This window comes from Oncorhynchus masou, unplaced genomic scaffold, assembly GCF_036934945.1.
Source record: "Oncorhynchus masou masou isolate Uvic2021 unplaced genomic scaffold, UVic_Omas_1.1 unplaced_scaffold_3207, whole genome shotgun sequence".
Classification (NCBI taxonomy): Eukaryota; Metazoa; Chordata; class Actinopteri; order Salmoniformes; family Salmonidae; genus Oncorhynchus; species Oncorhynchus masou.
Genome location: NW_027009622.1, coordinates 25,321 through 41,230, shown reverse-complemented (window position 1 = coordinate 41,230; position 15,910 = coordinate 25,321). Strand labels below are relative to the sequence as shown.

The 15,910-nt window shown below is 43.5% G+C and overlaps 2 protein-coding genes and 1 long non-coding RNA gene across 3 annotated transcripts; 1 reads left to right on the top strand and 2 right to left on the bottom strand.

The window, feature by feature from the left end:
• The first annotated feature begins 5,945 nt into the window (after positions 1-5,945).
• Positions 5,946-7,345, top strand: LOC135534254 (uncharacterized). Its single transcript, XM_064961335.1, has 3 exons — positions 5,946-6,940; positions 7,062-7,140; positions 7,251-7,345. The coding sequence occupies exons 1-3, from the start codon at positions 6,110-6,112 to the stop codon at positions 7,343-7,345; spliced, it is 1,005 nt and encodes a 334-aa protein (XP_064817407.1). The 5' UTR covers positions 5,946-6,109.
• Positions 7,346-7,368: 23 nt separating this feature from the next.
• Positions 7,369-7,835, bottom strand: LOC135534252 (uncharacterized). The gene is made up of 3 exons (XR_010454655.1): positions 7,784-7,835; positions 7,592-7,661; positions 7,369-7,499 (listed from the first exon to the last, which is right to left on the bottom strand). It is a non-coding gene; the product is annotated as an uncharacterized LOC135534252 (long non-coding RNA).
• Positions 7,836-10,461: 2,626 nt separating this feature from the next.
• Positions 10,462-12,017, bottom strand: LOC135534253 (uncharacterized). The gene is made up of 4 exons (XM_064961334.1): positions 11,944-12,017; positions 11,715-11,812; positions 11,088-11,572; positions 10,462-10,979 (listed from the first exon to the last, which is right to left on the bottom strand). Exons 2-4 carry the CDS (start codon positions 11,783-11,785, stop codon positions 10,462-10,464), a joined length of 1,074 nt encoding a protein of 357 aa, XP_064817406.1. The 5' UTR covers positions 11,786-11,812; positions 11,944-12,017.
• Positions 12,018-15,910: the final 3,893 nt, after the last annotated feature.

Below are 15,910 nucleotides of genomic sequence, written 5' to 3'. Positions count from 1 at the left end.
AAAAATGGAAAAATTCTGATATTGGTTTAAGAACAATGAAGAATTCTGATATTTTATGCCTTCAAGAAACACATTGGGACAATATATGTATTTTAGAATTTTAAAAAAATATGGAGAGATATTAATTTTTGTTAACAATGGCAGTGGGAATTCAAGTGGTGTTGCTATTTTATTGAGGAAGGATGTGGTAGATAATGTGAAACAAATGTATAATGATAATAATGTGAAGATTTTAATTTTAGATTTTGAATATATGAGTATTGTTTTTAGAATTATAAATATTTATGCGCCTGACACTGAAATAGAGCGCAAAGATTTATTTTTAGAATTAGGGAAATGGTGTGAGGGAAACTGTATTGTAGTTGGGGATTTTAATGTTAAAATTGATAGAATGGACATGACAAGAGGAGCTATTTTTAGAAGTGAAGTATCGAGGGGGTTTTTAATTCTGTGGCACCCTTGACGATACACTCGCATGTGACTCACAATTTTGACACTCAAAATGTACCTCATGGCCAGTACGGGGATCAAACCCACGACCTTGGCATTATTACGACCACACTTTAACCAACTGAGCTAACCGGTCACTGGCTATAGGCCACAATTGTTGAGATGCACCGAGCCTCTGCAAGTGCTGGCCCGTAAAATAACAAGTACACCAGCAGCATAGCCTGACAAGACTGGACCCTCTTGGTTGCTCCTTGCGGCATACCTAAACGGCTAGGGAATTAGATCAAATGGTACAGTGCTTGCTTAGCATGCGAGAGGTAGTGAGATCGATTCCCGCATTCTCTAATAACACAATTGTTTGTGGATTCATGAAACGTCCAGTTCAATTCATGCTGACTTGTCTTACGACAACCTACTGTCATGTAACACTGATGTCACAATGTCAGATGAAAAAGAAAGACTTTACTTGTGTTCAGAGAAGCAGCCCACACTCTAGCGAACTGGCCGCTGGCTACGGAGCACAATTGTTGAGATGCACCAAGCCTCTGCAAGTGCTGGAGCGCAAACTAACAAGTCCACCAACAGCATAGCCTGACAAGACTGGGCACTCTTGGTTGCATCGTGTGGCAATTCCAAACAGCTGGGGAATTTGATCAAATGGTCGAGTGCTTGCTTAGCATGTGAGAAGTAGTGTGTTCGGTACCTGAATTTCCCAAACACTTTTTTTTGGATCAAAGAAAGCTCCAGTTCACTCTTCATGCAGCCTCCTGTCATGTAAAATGACAAGCAACTTTCATGTAACACTGATGTCACAATGTCAGATGAAAAATAAATACATTACTTACTTTCAGAGGAGCAGCGTAGCACACACCGTTGAGGCCCAAAAACAAAGCTGTGGGCAGCTTCCTTGAAGCCAAAGCAGAGCATAAAGAAAGAACAACTAAGAACAATGCCGAAACCCTGGATCGAATCAGGGACCTTTAGATCTTCAGTCTAACGCTTTACCAAATGAGTTATTTCTGAAAGTCACAAAACTTTATTGTCTGCCACCCTTGATGATACACACGCATGTGACTCACAATTTTGACACTCAAAATGTACCATGGCCAGTAAGGGGACCGAACCCAATGTCCTTGGGGTTATTTGCATAACGCTCTAACTGACTGAGCTAACCGGCCAGTGGCGACAGCGCACAATTGTTGAGATGCACCGAGCCTATGCAAGTGCTGGCATGAATGTCGATAAATATCTCACAGCTTAGAGTGGCATGGAGGCCAAGCGGTAAGGCGTCGGTCGTGTAAACCGAAGATCATGGGTTCAAATCCCATCTGTCCCTTACTGAAAGATACCTGGTACCATGTGAAGGTTCTTAGACTGGAGGACTTTGAAGAAAAAAAAACAGTTTTCTCAAAATGGCAACCCTGCTAATTATAGCGTAAGGTGATGTGCCTCTACGGAAGAGCTAATACTTGACATGCATGCGCTCTGAAGTTAGTCCCCAAATTCTCTGATGAGTATAATTATTTGTGAAATTAGCTTTTGCACAACTCTACTTTCCAGAATGTTGACATGGCCTATTTATGGCCTATTTATTGCCTGACCTCCATTTGCACGCACTGTATATAGACTTTCTTTTTTTTCTTCTATTGTGTTATTGACTGTACGCTTGTTTATTCCATCTGTAACTCTGTGTTGTTGTTTGTGTTGCGTTGCTTTGCTTTATCTTGGCCAGGTCGCAGTTGAATATGAAAACTTGTTCTCAACTAGCTTCCCTGGTTAATTATAGGCGAAATTTAAAAAAATAAGTTCTTTTTTTCTTTCAGAGAAAGGGGATGTAGCTCAGTGGTAGAGCGCATGCTTTGCATGTTTGAGTTCCTGGGTTCAATCCCCAGCTTCTCCACTAAAATGTTTGCAATGACACATCTCCTACTTTCCTGGATGTTGAAATTCTCAACAGGAAACAGAGATGTGCTAAATAATTTGCTATTGTAATCTGAAGAACATGTGTTCAATCCCTGTTCTTACATTTATGGAACAGAAGTGGCATGGTTGCCAACTTGTATTGCATCATTTTCAAAAACTGAAGTTCATGGGTTAATGACTGTCCATACTTGCTTGTATTTAGAATTGCTGCTATAATTTCATTGTAGTTTCAATGGAGTGGTGTATATAAAAAGTACATTGTATTAATATTGCATTTTATCTGCAAATAAAATGGGATCGAAGCTCAGAGGGGGAGTGCATGCTATTTAAGTATGAGGTCCTTGGTTCAATCCCAAGGTTCTCCACTGAGTATTTGTGTGCCAAATTCACATTACACAACTCCTACTTTCCAGAATGTTGAAATTCTCACAGGAAACAGAGATGTTATTTGTGTGCCAAATTCACATAACACAACTACTACTTCACAGAATGTTGATAAATATCTGGCAGCGTAGAGTGGCATGGTGGCCAAGTGGTAAGGCATGGGTCTTGTAAACCGAAGAGCATGGGTTCAAATCCCTCAAAGCCCTCAGTGGAACTGTTTTGAACTTCAACAATAAGGAGGAAAATGAACCCGACAAGAGGGAACTGCTTTGTGTTGATGCTTGTAAAAGTCCCGAGGAGATGCTAAAACAAGGAGAGAGCAACCTAAATATCAAAGGTGCCAAATCTAGTCTTTGTCTGTCAACACAAAGTATGGACAGACTACTCACTGAGGAGTTTCAGACCAAGGCCATTGAATCAATCCGGGAGATAGTTAAAAGATTCAGGGGTTGTACATCATGTTCTGGCACTACAGCATCTAGTCCAACTCCTAGGATAGGTGAGATCAGAGACCTTATGATTGACCCTGAGGCTTCTGAGTTGGTAAGTACCTTTGTTTCAGACATGGACAATCTTACCCAGTCTATCAGGGCATCCTGCTCCCCTGCACAGGGTGAGCAGATCCTTCTTGAAAACCATTAAAGTAAGATCTGGTCTTACACTGTTGGTTGTTACTACGACATGAAAAATACACTGAAGAGGCTTCTTACCTGTCCAGAAAAAGGGGATCTCGCAAGTACATTTGTGGAGAGCACAAAATATTCTTTCACAATGGTTCCAACTTTGTGCCTGGACGTCAGTCATTCCAGTAATGGTGAGGCTGACACATCAGACTTTTTGTAAACCACTTTTAATAACCCCCTCATCTATGAATGAACAAAAAGGACAAAGTGAGACCCCAAAACCTCTCTTGGCTCTCAAAAAGTATTTGCAAGACCAAGTCCTCCTTGACACCACAAAAGCGATTGCCAGCCAGGTTCTAGTCTTGTATAAGACTGAGGTGATGGAGAAGTTCTCATCTTCTGTTGGAGAGTGTGATTCTGAAGAGTCTCTGGAGGCCATTCTATTTGTGGATGGCATCATGTCTGACTTGAATGATTTCACCAGTTCTTGTTCCGCCTCACCATCTGAGTTGTTAGACAGTGAACAATGTCTCTCCCATCTCACTTTTCCACTTGGTCTGCAGGACAGCACCACCAACAGTGAATCTACCCAGAGTCTTCCAGTTATAAATATGACGAAACTCTCCAGTGTGTCTTTCCAGACAAAGGCTAGAAAGGCAGTGAGTGAAGCTCTGAGATCTGTCAACCCCTTTACAAACAGCTTACTGGGAGACTCTGAAGCATCTAAATTACTGGACACTTTTGTAACAGATGTGGAGACTATTGTTCAGTCCATGCAGGCACATGAATCTGAAATTCTCAGAATTTCAAAAGTGAGCACCCTTTCTGCTGCTCGTATTATATATCATAGATTTCGAGAAATGCTGAGGCATTTTCTCACTTCCTGCCAAGACTCTGTAAAGGTCATCGGTGGTGTTACACCAATACATGATGAGACTCTCAAACAGGCTCCTAGTGAAAGTTTAGATTCTCAGGTGACTTGTAATAGGGATTCTCTTGAAATCCAAGCGGACCTTCAAACCTGTACCAAGGAGGTCATTAGTCAGATCCTCACTGTGTATCACTCTGAGGAATCCATGGAGGAATGCCTCTCTAGCCTAAAAGGAGATAAAGAAGACCTGTCCAAGCTTTTGGATGCCGTTGTTTCTCAGATTGACGGTCTTGCCGCCTCCAAATCATATTTATCTGTTGATGACTATGCTGTCAATACACAGGACAATTTGCATGGTGAGATCAACAATGATGAGGAGGAGGCATCCTCTAGAAGTCTTAAATCCACAGCCTTTGACAAACTATGTACTGATGCATTTCAAACTAAAGCCTCACATATGGCTGGTGGGATCCTTCAATCAGGGTTAATTGGTATTGTAAATACCAGCCTTGATGGTAGAAGTGCAGACATTTGTGCAGAGTCCAGTAATGATGGTGATGATAGAGATGTCAAAATCCTTCAGAAGAGTGGAACTCCATCTTTATTCACCTCTTCTCTGCACACCAATTCTGCAGCATCCAACATCGTCAGAAGCATCACTAAAGACGTTAGTATCTTCACCCAGATGACTAAAATGTCTGATGCTTCAGTGTCTGGCCAGTTAGAGAGATCCCTGTCAGCTTCAACCCTTCCTGTCAGTGTTCACAACGGGCCAATGTGAAAGGAAAGATCATTTGGCCAGGCACTGTTAACCTGTTCAACAATGTGTTCACCAAGGTCAAGGATTTTTTTGCCCAGCAACAACCGGTCCTCCTAGACAATGTGGTTGAGGCCCCCAAACATGCCGAATCCATATGCAGAACAGCCACTTCTACACAAATGATTTACAGTGTACATGAAGGCAGCCAGACCAGCATGGTAAATTATTCCAAAGCCTTAATTAGTCAGACTCTGATGACAATCCAGAGGAGAGTGTCTATGTCAGAGAGGATGAGCACTTCAGAGAAAGGCCTCTTGACTCGTTCCATCGTGGGCTCCATGTTGGAGGATGTTGACATGGTGAGAACTGATAGACACGAGATATACCGGCCATCCTCCTCAAAGTCCTCCCTGTCCATCACCTCTGCCATGACCAGAGGGTCCCAGAGTGATTTTACAAATTCTCTTCCAGGCACTCCAGTCCCCAATGAGTGGCCTGTTGAAATATTTTGTCCCGTCATTAGGAGTTCGGTCATTGATATGAGTGACTCCTCAACTCATTCACAAGGGTCAACAAATTACACAAGGCAAACCATCTCTGCCATAGTTGACACTGTTATGGAGGTCATTCCAAGAGAAGATACGGAACACATAGCCACTGCAGATGATGTCACTTCTTTTACAAGAAGACTTGCGAGACTCAGCCCCAGGGACGGCCTTCAGAACTTCTCACATGAGCTCACTGACAAAGTTTATGAGTTCATAAAGAGTCACAACACCCCCAGGCTCTTTTTGTGCCAGCTGGCAAGAACGTGTCTGACTCTATTCTTTTGAAGCTGAAGACAGGATTGAATGCTTCTGAAGAATCCAGGGAGTTTCCATCTGACCTTGTGTACTCCTTTGCTACGGAGTCAATAAAACGTCTCTACAGCAGATTGTCTTCTGGCTTCCTCCACCATCACAAGGATCCGATTTCTGCCAAACTATCATCTCTGATGGTTCTCTGCAGGACACAAGTCGGCTTATCCCGAGCTCTTCTGCCATCTCCATTAGTTCCTCACAGGTTTACTGTGACACAAAGAGCCTTTTCACCAATATAATGGTCAATCAGGTCATGGATACCTGTTCTGTGGCCTCCAATTCATCAGAAGAATTATCAGAGTTGATGAACATAATCAATGGGTTGTCCCCAACTGATGCTGGAACACTTGACTCTGACAGACCGGCTCTCATGACCACTAGCCGTCAGTCTAGTGCCAATTCATTGCCTATACCATCTCTGTCTGGCAGCAGCACACACAACGGTGGAACTGTGGATATTCAAGTTTTAGGAGAGGTGGAATCCAAGATGGACAACAAAGATCTGGAGATGTCTAGTGTCTCTGTGCATCCATCAACTCCATCAGCCATGGACTCTGATACACATGCATTATTTGACTCCACTAGCAATGACTACACCTCTTTGGTACTTTTACTGATTGTTAGATTGCTGTCAATGATCACCCCTATCACATTACTGGAATCCTCCGACATTGGTGAAACATCAAGAGTTCTCACAAAGAGGATTCTGTCTGAGTTCTGTGGCACCTCAGGCCCTGAACAAACTCAAGCCTACCCCCAGAAACTGAAAATCAAAAAGATTTTCAAGGCTGTCTACATGGGGCTTTTTCAAGAATTCGGGTCAGAGAAGATGCTCCAGGTTGCAATGAAGTCAACGGATTATGCATTTGACGATGCCCTGGTCAAATCATTAACTAGGGAACTACTAACGAAATGCAATGAGGCTAGCTCTTCACCTCCCTCCATGACCCAGTTGTCATCACGCAATGAACTTGGCAGTGACGAGGTAGGTTATTCTGGGCTTCCAACAACTGGTAGAAAGGAAAAGAAGAGAGGAAGATTCAGCGCTCTCTGTGGACTCAACCCAAAGGTGCATATGTCATCAAAATACACATTCTTAAGATTATTTTAATTATTACGTACAGTATGATGGTAAACACTGATACCCTTTGTGTGCAATTTCTCCTACTGTATAAATGACTGTTACCCAGTGTACAAAGAAGGACAACAATAAGAACCACTGCACTCAAACACCTTCCCAGAACCAGACCCCTGCCGTCAGTGAAACAGGTGAGTCAATAATATATAATAATATAATATATCCCATTTAGCAGACGCTTTTGTCCAAAGCGACTTACAAGTCGGCTGGGGCCACTACTTTTACATATGGGTGGTCCCAGCGGGAATCAAACCCATGACGCTTGGCGTTGCAAGCGCCATGCTCTACCGACTGAGCCACACAGGACCCAGTGTGACAATGAAAATAGCATCTTAGTGAACAGAACACATTTCCCCTCAGGGATGCTCTAATTCCCTTGAAAGAGAATGAGTTAGTGAGTTACCATGTGGTTGGCCTGAACCAAAGCGCCCAGGAGGACCTTTCCCGCCACAAACAGATGGTTCCTGCTCAGGGTGGAACCAAGCAGGGTCTAGGAAAGAGGGAGGAGTTAGGGTGAGACGTCTTCCTCTAGGAGACAGAACAAGAAATCACAGAGAGAAAAAGAAAAGTGGGTCCACTCACAGTGAAGGCCTGGCGCAGGGAGACGAGCCTCAGGGCGATGTCCTCCACTCTCTTGGTGGTAAGGTAGAGGCTGTGAAAAGGGAGGGAATGGAGCACGTCAACCATTAGAGTCAATGGGGGATAACAGCTTTATGACCACTATCCTTCAGCATCTGACAAGCCCAGACGACACAGACATTTAGAGGAACTCACTTTAGCAGAGGAACCTCCCTCTCCTCAGGCAGCAGGTCCTCCTCCCAGCCCTACGACAAAACAAGCATTCAAAATCAATGACCAATGCAATGACATAAAACAATCGGTCAATGGAAGGATCTTAATGATCCTAGTCAATAGTATGTGTGTGTAACGTCTGACCTCATACCAGTTGTGGCCCTCAGGCTCTGGGCCAGTGAACTGCTGAGTGGTGGGCGTAGAGAAGGAGGCAGCCTCCGACCACGCTGAAGAGGAGAGAAGCCCGTCCAGCCCCATGTGGAGAGTGGCGTACACCACTGAGACATCAGTCTGCTGCTCAAAACACACACAACACACCTGTTTACCACACACGTTATTAGAAAACACACCAAATCTAATGTAAAAATGCCCAGTAATGTCTAGTCTATTTACATAGGAAATCGTTTATTTACCTGGTAGCAGCTAAGCATCACGTCCACAGACGTCTCGTGGCGGAGGTGAGACGCATAGTGGGTCACCCTGCCAGCCACACGCTGACAGAGAGAATACATGTTAAGGCCAAATGGAAAAAGTGAAGAAAAAACTAATCTAATACTATTTCAGTAGTATTTACTTCTTACCTGGATCCAAGTGTTGGACTGCACTTTGGTGGCACAGTAGGGGATGCCCTCAGGACTAAGCCTGGCTGTGGCACACACCAGTTGAGTCTCCAGGCCTCTCACCCTACTCACGTGGTGCATCCTCACCACCACCTGCTGTTGAGATAAACAACAAGACAACATCAACAAAACCACTTCAGCAATGGCTGTGACACATTTCATCAAGATCAAATGACTGACAATGTAGATTAGGATTAGGTAGTTACAAAGACACATACCTGGGATCCCCCACACATGTAGGTGATGATGGGGCTGATGAACTGGAAAGTTCTCCAAGCTTTAACCACCGGACCGGCATTGTTCTGCACATTACAATACATTCATGTTGGAAACAGTAAACATTGTAACCGTGATGTGACTGTGTGTGTGTGGGGGTCCATGTTTGTGTCCGTACTCTGAGGTGTGTTTGAATATGAATGAGCAGCAGTGTTGTGATGTGTCCTATCCCGTCCTTCCAGAGGGATCTTTCTTGGCCTCATCACATGTCTCAGTGGCTGGGTGTTTGGAGGGAGGAGGACACCACCACGGGACAGACCCCACAGTCATCGCTAGAAATCGAACTTCAGACTCCCTCCAAAACCACTGAACCCCTCAACACACAAAGAGATTACGGTGCACACCCTTAGAGGAAGTCGGAACAGGATAACTCCCTCCAAACTCACAAAGACACAGAGGAGGAGGAACTATCCAACACCCAGTGAGAGAGAACAAGTCAGAAAGAGGAGGTGGAAGAGGCGTTAGATAGAGGAGGAGGTTACCCCAGAGGCCATTCCTCCTGTTCATGTGAGCAAGAAAGAGCAGAATGCTTCTGATCAGCCAAATGGCAGGTAGAGGGAGAGGTCATAGTGATTCACACCAACAGAGAAAGACAACCCACACAACCTCTTGGATGAGATGAACCACACAGAGGTAGAGGCAGAGGGCCTTCAGGGCTAGCCAGTCAGCCTGCCTGCTCTGATCCTCAAGTCAATTGTATTTAAATTCATGTTCATTGAAGATTTTTATTCAAGAATTGACAAGTCCCATTTATTTAATGATCATTTTTCACTGTCTTCAACCCTCAAGAACCAGGGTGAGTCTGGGTCACCCTTTTCCTGGGCAAACACAACTTGCATATCATCATAGACTAGGCCGAAACGTTAAACTTTTAACCTTGCCTGAATAAAACAATGCATTTTTTTTATAGTGAGCAAGAGTTGCGCTATTTCCTTTTCTATGATGATTCAAATTTTTGGTTGCACCTCAACTCAACATTGGTTGAGCGCCCTCTGTTTTTTTGTTGTCAAATAATACATTTGTTTTTAAATGTACAAGTAAATTATTAAAAGCATTAAAATTGGGATGTTTCCCACTTATTTACACAACCTACTCCACACTTGCAAAGTGAAAGTTTATAGAAAAGTTCTGAAATTAAGTAGTAAACAGAAGAAAAGCAGAATTGAGTCCAATTATAATTTAATGGTCTATGGTTCAATCCCATTTCTGAAGGTCTGATGAATAATTAATATTGTTCCTCCTCTTCCTTGTGGCAGGCGCAGCAGCACACTGCCCTCCAAAGCCTGCAAAATAATCGGCGGACTGCCCCTTTCCCAGCTCTGCATGGAACATCCAGTGTCACGTCCTTGGTGACGTGTGGGGTGACATCCGAGATGACCACAGCAACATCCCCTGGACAGGGAAAAAAGAGGAACAGAATGTAAACAAATGCAAACCGTAGCTTCTTAACACTGGCCAGTTGAAAGGTTCTACTAAGATGTCATGACAAACGGCACCTGTCAGAGTGCTCTCTAAGTGTTACTCACCTGCTTGGATGTCAGCTGGCAGAGTGGTGGAGACGGCCATCGTGAGAGTCCTTTCTTCAGGTGTGACGTCCACAACCTCCAAGAGGGAAGAGATGGGCTCTGCCTCTGTCTTACGGGTGATGTCCACAACATTCAGGTGGGAAGAAGCCGGGTCTGCCTCTGTGTTAGGGGTGATGTCCACAACCTTCAGGTGGGAAGAAGCCGGGTCTGCCTCTGTGTTAGGTGATGTCCACAACATTCAGGTGGAAGAAGCCGGGTCTGCCTCTGTGTTAGGGGTGATGTCCACAACCTTCAGTTGGGAAGAAGCCGGATCTGCCTCTGTCTTAGGTGGAAAGAAGCGGGTGATGTCCACAACCTTCAGTTGGGAAGAAGCCGGGTCTGCCTCTGTGTTACTGGTGATGTCTACAACATTCAGGTGGAAAGAAGCCGGATCTGCCTCTGTGTTAGGGGTGATGTCAACAACCTTCAGTTGGGAAGAAGCCGGGTCTGCCTCCGTGTTACTGGTGATGTCTTCAACATTCAGGTGGGAAGAAGCCGGGTCTGCCTCCGTGTTACTGGTGATGTCTTCAACATTCAGGTGGAAAGAAGCCGGATCTGCCTCTGTGTTAGAGGTGATGTCAACAACCTTCAGTTGGGAAGAAGCCGGATCTGCCTCTGTCTTACGGGTGATGTCCACAACCTCCAGGTGGGAAGAATCCTGATCTGCCTCTCTGTTAGGGGTGATGTCCACAACCTCCAGGTGGGAAGAAGCCGGGTCTGTGTTATGGGTGACAACAACAATCCTGATGAGCTCTACTACTACAAGGCACCAAGATGTCATCAGAGCAGGTGTCTGTCAGAGTGCTCTCTATCATTGCTACTCACCTGCTTGGATGTCAGCTGGTAGTGTGGTGGAAACGGCCACCGCGAGGACAGGGGGAACTGGTAGGGTGGCTGCAGGGGGCTGGAAGCAGCTCTGCACCTCGTCCGCCACAAAGGCACAGACAGAGCTCATATAAAAAGGGCACTGCAGGTCATCGGTGGAGAAGGACTGACTGATTCTCCCGAGGATCGACTGCACAGAGTCAAAAGCAGCAGCCCGGGAGAAAGGGATGTGAGGGGAAGGGTCCTTTAACATGCAGGATAGCTTCTCCACTACGGCCGCCACCATGCCCACGGCCATCCCGCTTATTAGGATTGGGTGCTCTGAATGGCCTTCCTCTGGCTGAAGCCACAGGGCCAGGAGGAGCCTGGGCACCACCTCCACCACCACCTGAGATGGGCTGAGCAGGTTGCTATGGGGCTCATTGGACTGCTCGCCCAGAATGCTCCTCACAGCTCTTTCCACGATGCTGTGGACCTTAGGATCGCTGAAATCAACAAAAAGGAGAAGACAAAGCTAAACGATGTGCAATGTGCTCACAGAGAACACTGTCTTAGTCTGTTTCTGCATAGTTACAGATGTGTAGATAAATGGATCAAGTCATATGCAGGGCAGTACATGGAACTCACATGTCAGCTGGCGAGGTGGGGTGCATGGAGCGGCGGAGCTTGCAGAAAGCCTCATGCTCTATGTTCATCATTTTTAGGCAAGTGTTTACTTCCCAGGCCTGCAGTATGAAACAGGAAGTCCCATTAGTGTAATTTCACAACAGATCTATTCTGCTGTGCTAACTCGTTGTTGAAAGGCCAGTAAAGAGCTCACTAACTTGTAGTATGTCTCTAACTCTCATTCTCTTACCAGCCGAGCGAGGTTGTTTCCTTCCTCCAGGGTTTCCTTCCACACCCTTCAAATAAAACACAGAGTAATTCAAGTTTCCTGGCTTCTGATTTTTCTGTTGTTTATTTTACCCACACCTCCTGGAGTGCTGCTGGTGGCAGGGAATGGCAGTGAAGGTGAGTGCTGACGTGGTACTCACCTCTCCCTAAGGGATTTTTTGCTCTGAGACACCAGCCAGTTGCTCATGTGCTCCATGGTGACATGGGGCGGGACCTGGCCTTGACTCTGGAGCAGCAGATAGTGGACCATGAGCTTCTTCTGCAAGATGAGGTAAGGTGTGAGACCGTGCCACGAAATACCATATCATGTGCTTTCAGAAGGGCCTCACGCAACATTTCACAACTGCTCATGCCTCACAATTTGCAAGTGATATTAAGAACTCTTATGATCACCTTCTCTAAACTGTCTTGAAATACAACTCTCTTTCTGTTGTTTATGTTTTTGTGGGATGAGTCTTACCTGTTTATTGTAATATGTTTCCTCCCAGCAGGCCTGCAGAGTCTGAAAATAAAGGCTGCTTCTACAGAATTCCTTTGAAGATGATGAAAATAATGATGCTTTGTTATGCACATTATGCACCGGCATGTACAGTATGCTAAAATTAATTTCTCCTAAGTTTACCTTTGTGGGACCATAAGTGAACTCCGGAATGCACCAGACCCTATCCATGGTAAGATGGGGAAGAAATGCAGCGCTATAGATATACGGGATGCTCTAGAGATAACAAGAATGACTTAAAGTCGCGAATGATCAATGACTGTGGAGTCGTCCAATATGCTGCACTTAGAATTGAGTTGTAGGCGATGTTTGGCGCAAAATAGAATGTTTACATTCTATTGCCATGGAGAAATGGAATGTGTAGAACCTGTATAAATGGGTAAGCTTCTATGTCTTTATTTCGTGAAACAATAAACTCTTTATTATGTCATAATGTGTTTTTGAGGACGTGGGAGCCCGTCCCGATTCATAACGCGATTATCCAGGTGCATGTTGGTTAGACCTACTAATCCAACCTTGGTTTACAAGTTAAATACATTGTTTATATATGCCTATACAAATCTATCGACCACATCCATTTAAAGCAATGATTGTCAATTGAAAATGTGGTTGTTGTGTTCTCCTGTTGTGCGTCTTGAATGTCAGTCCCCTTAAATACATTATTCCAATATTTCTGAGCTCTGAATTGACACAATGAACACTTTTGCAAAGATATTCGGTTAAAAATAAGAGTATGAATGACAATAAACGTATGACTTGGATTGTATGCATAATAGTGTCGTAAACAATATCTCTCAGCGTGGGAACTTTTGGTGTTGGAAAGTATCCGTTAAAAGTCTCCATGTCACGTATCACTTCGTTGTCTTGTTGGTAATAGTAAACATGCAAGACAGTCCGCATTGTAATGGTCTAACAGGTGTTTTTCATTTTGTTTCTCACATTAAACAGACATTTGAGAACGGAATTGCTTACAGTTGTACCTACGACCTCAACACCCAATCTTCTCACGCGCAAATACTCACATTCAGACTCATACATACAGCTGTCCTTCTCTCCCCTTCCGTTCTTTGGTCTCTATTTTTTACATTTGTCAGAGAAAATGATCATTTTCGTGGTGTTACTTTGTGCACTGACTTTACTGAACTCTGAACTCTGGCGGGTTACTCCATGGTTTTCTTCTGAGCTGTCTTGTATTATTCACAACCGTAATCTCGCCTGGGCTAAAGCAAGGAAATAATGTTCTGATACTGTTTGGCTTATTTTTAGGCATTTACGAAACAAGTGTTCTTTTCTTCTCAGGAAGGCCAAATCTGAATATTTTATGTCTGTTACCACTGATAACCTGAATGACCCTGTCACGTCCTGACCTTAGTTCGTTTTTTTATGTCTCTATTTTAGTTTGGTCAGAGCGTAAATTGGGGAGGGCATTCTATGTTTTGTTCTGTGTGTTAGATTTCTATGTGTTTTGCCTGGTATGGTTCCCAATCAGAGGCAGCTGTCAATCGTTGTCTCTGATTGAGAACCATACTTAGGCAGCCTGTTTTCCCACTATGGGTTGTGGTTTGTTGTTTTCTGTTTTGTGTTTATTGCACCTTGCAGAACTGTTCGTTTGTCGTGTTGTTGTTTTTTGTTGAAGTATTCGTATTTATTAAAAGTATTATGAATACTTACCACGCTGAACCTTGGTCCTCTTCTCCTTCTCCCGACGACAATCGTTACAGACCCTAGAAAGTTTTGGAAGGCTATTAAGTCGATGTCTGGTAACAGTAATGTTAATGAATTACCGTTATGTGTTTTGAAGGACTCTGTTGCTGTATATGACAAAACTGAATTATTTCAATGAGCACTTTGTATCATCTGGTAGGCTGTTTGATTCAGTGTTCTCTGTCTCTGTACAACCCTGTGTGGATGAACCAGTGAGAGCTGGTCAAACTTTTAGCTTTTTGCCATTCTCAGTGCAGGTGGTACATAAAGCCCAGAAATCTTTAGATCAGAGAAAGCCTGCAGGTCCTGATCTTTTGGATCCCTGCTTTTTAAATCTGGCAGCTGATTTCATAGCTGAACCACTTACATATCTGTTCAATCTAACCCTGGAATGTAGTGAAATTCCAAAGATCTGGAAATCTGCATTTGTCCTACCACTTTTAAAAGGGAGAGATCCAACTCTTTTAAATAATTATAGGCCAATCTCAAAGCTGTCACCCCTGGTGAAAATACTTGAAACCCTTGTGAGTGAACAGCTAAAATAGTTTTTATTTACTAACTCAATTACAGCAGCCATAAAAGTTTTAAATGATATCGCTGAAGCCCTTGACAAAAAACAGCACTGTGTCTCACTTTTTATTGATCTCTCTAAGGCGTTTGATACAGTTGATCATGCTATACTAAGCCAGAGATTGTTGAGTGTAGGTCTTTCAGAGCATGCAGTTGCATGGTTTGCTAACTATCTGTCTGATAGAACTCAGTACACTCAATTTGATGGGCTTATGTCTGCTAAATTGTCTGTCTTTAATATTGTGCCCCAAGGGTCTGTACTTGGTCCTCTCTTATTCACTATATATATAAATTATTTAGAAAATAATGTCCACAATGCACAACGTAATTTTTATGCTGATGATACTGTTATTTACTGTTGTGCCTCGTCTCTTACAAAATCTTCCCAGAACTTGCCAACTGCTTTTTATACTGTTCAACATACCTTGTGTCAATTGAAGCTTATCCTCAATACTGACAAAACTTAACTAATGGTGTTTTCTAATGCAAGAAATAGACCTTTCACCTATTACTACCTGTCAGGGCAAGGAGATTGAGGTTGTAACCTCATATAAATATCTTGGAATTTTAATTGATGACGGCTTCTCTTTTAAATTGCATATTCAACAACTTACAAAACAATTGAAAGCTGAAATTGGGATTTTATTTTAGGAATAAGGTCTGTTTTTCTTTTGAAGCCAGAAGGAGGCTAGTACCAGCTACATTTATGCCTGCAAAACCCTTACGCACCACTGCACTTTGTATACCAGGGTTGGCTGGCCTTCTCTTGTCACTCGTAGGCTCAGTCACTGGTATACTTTTATTTACATAGTAAACCCGAAACGGCTATCTTTTTATTTGGGCATTTTTATTGTTCAGAAATGTGGTGGGTCCTCTCTTCGTTCGCTGGACTTTACCCTGCTAACTGTTCCAAATGTCCGAACTGAATTTGGTAAAAGGGCTTTTATGTACTCTGCGCCATCGTCTTGGAACGCCTTACAAAATACTTTTAAACTGGAAGAACTTGTCCCGATTGGTATTTTTAAATCACTGATGAATGATCTTGAGATTGATTCCCTGACTTGTCAATGTTTTTAATTTGCTGTTTTTGATTTTGTTATACTCTTGTGAATTCTATGGTTTTTACTAGATTACTTGTTGTTTTTGATGCTGTTTG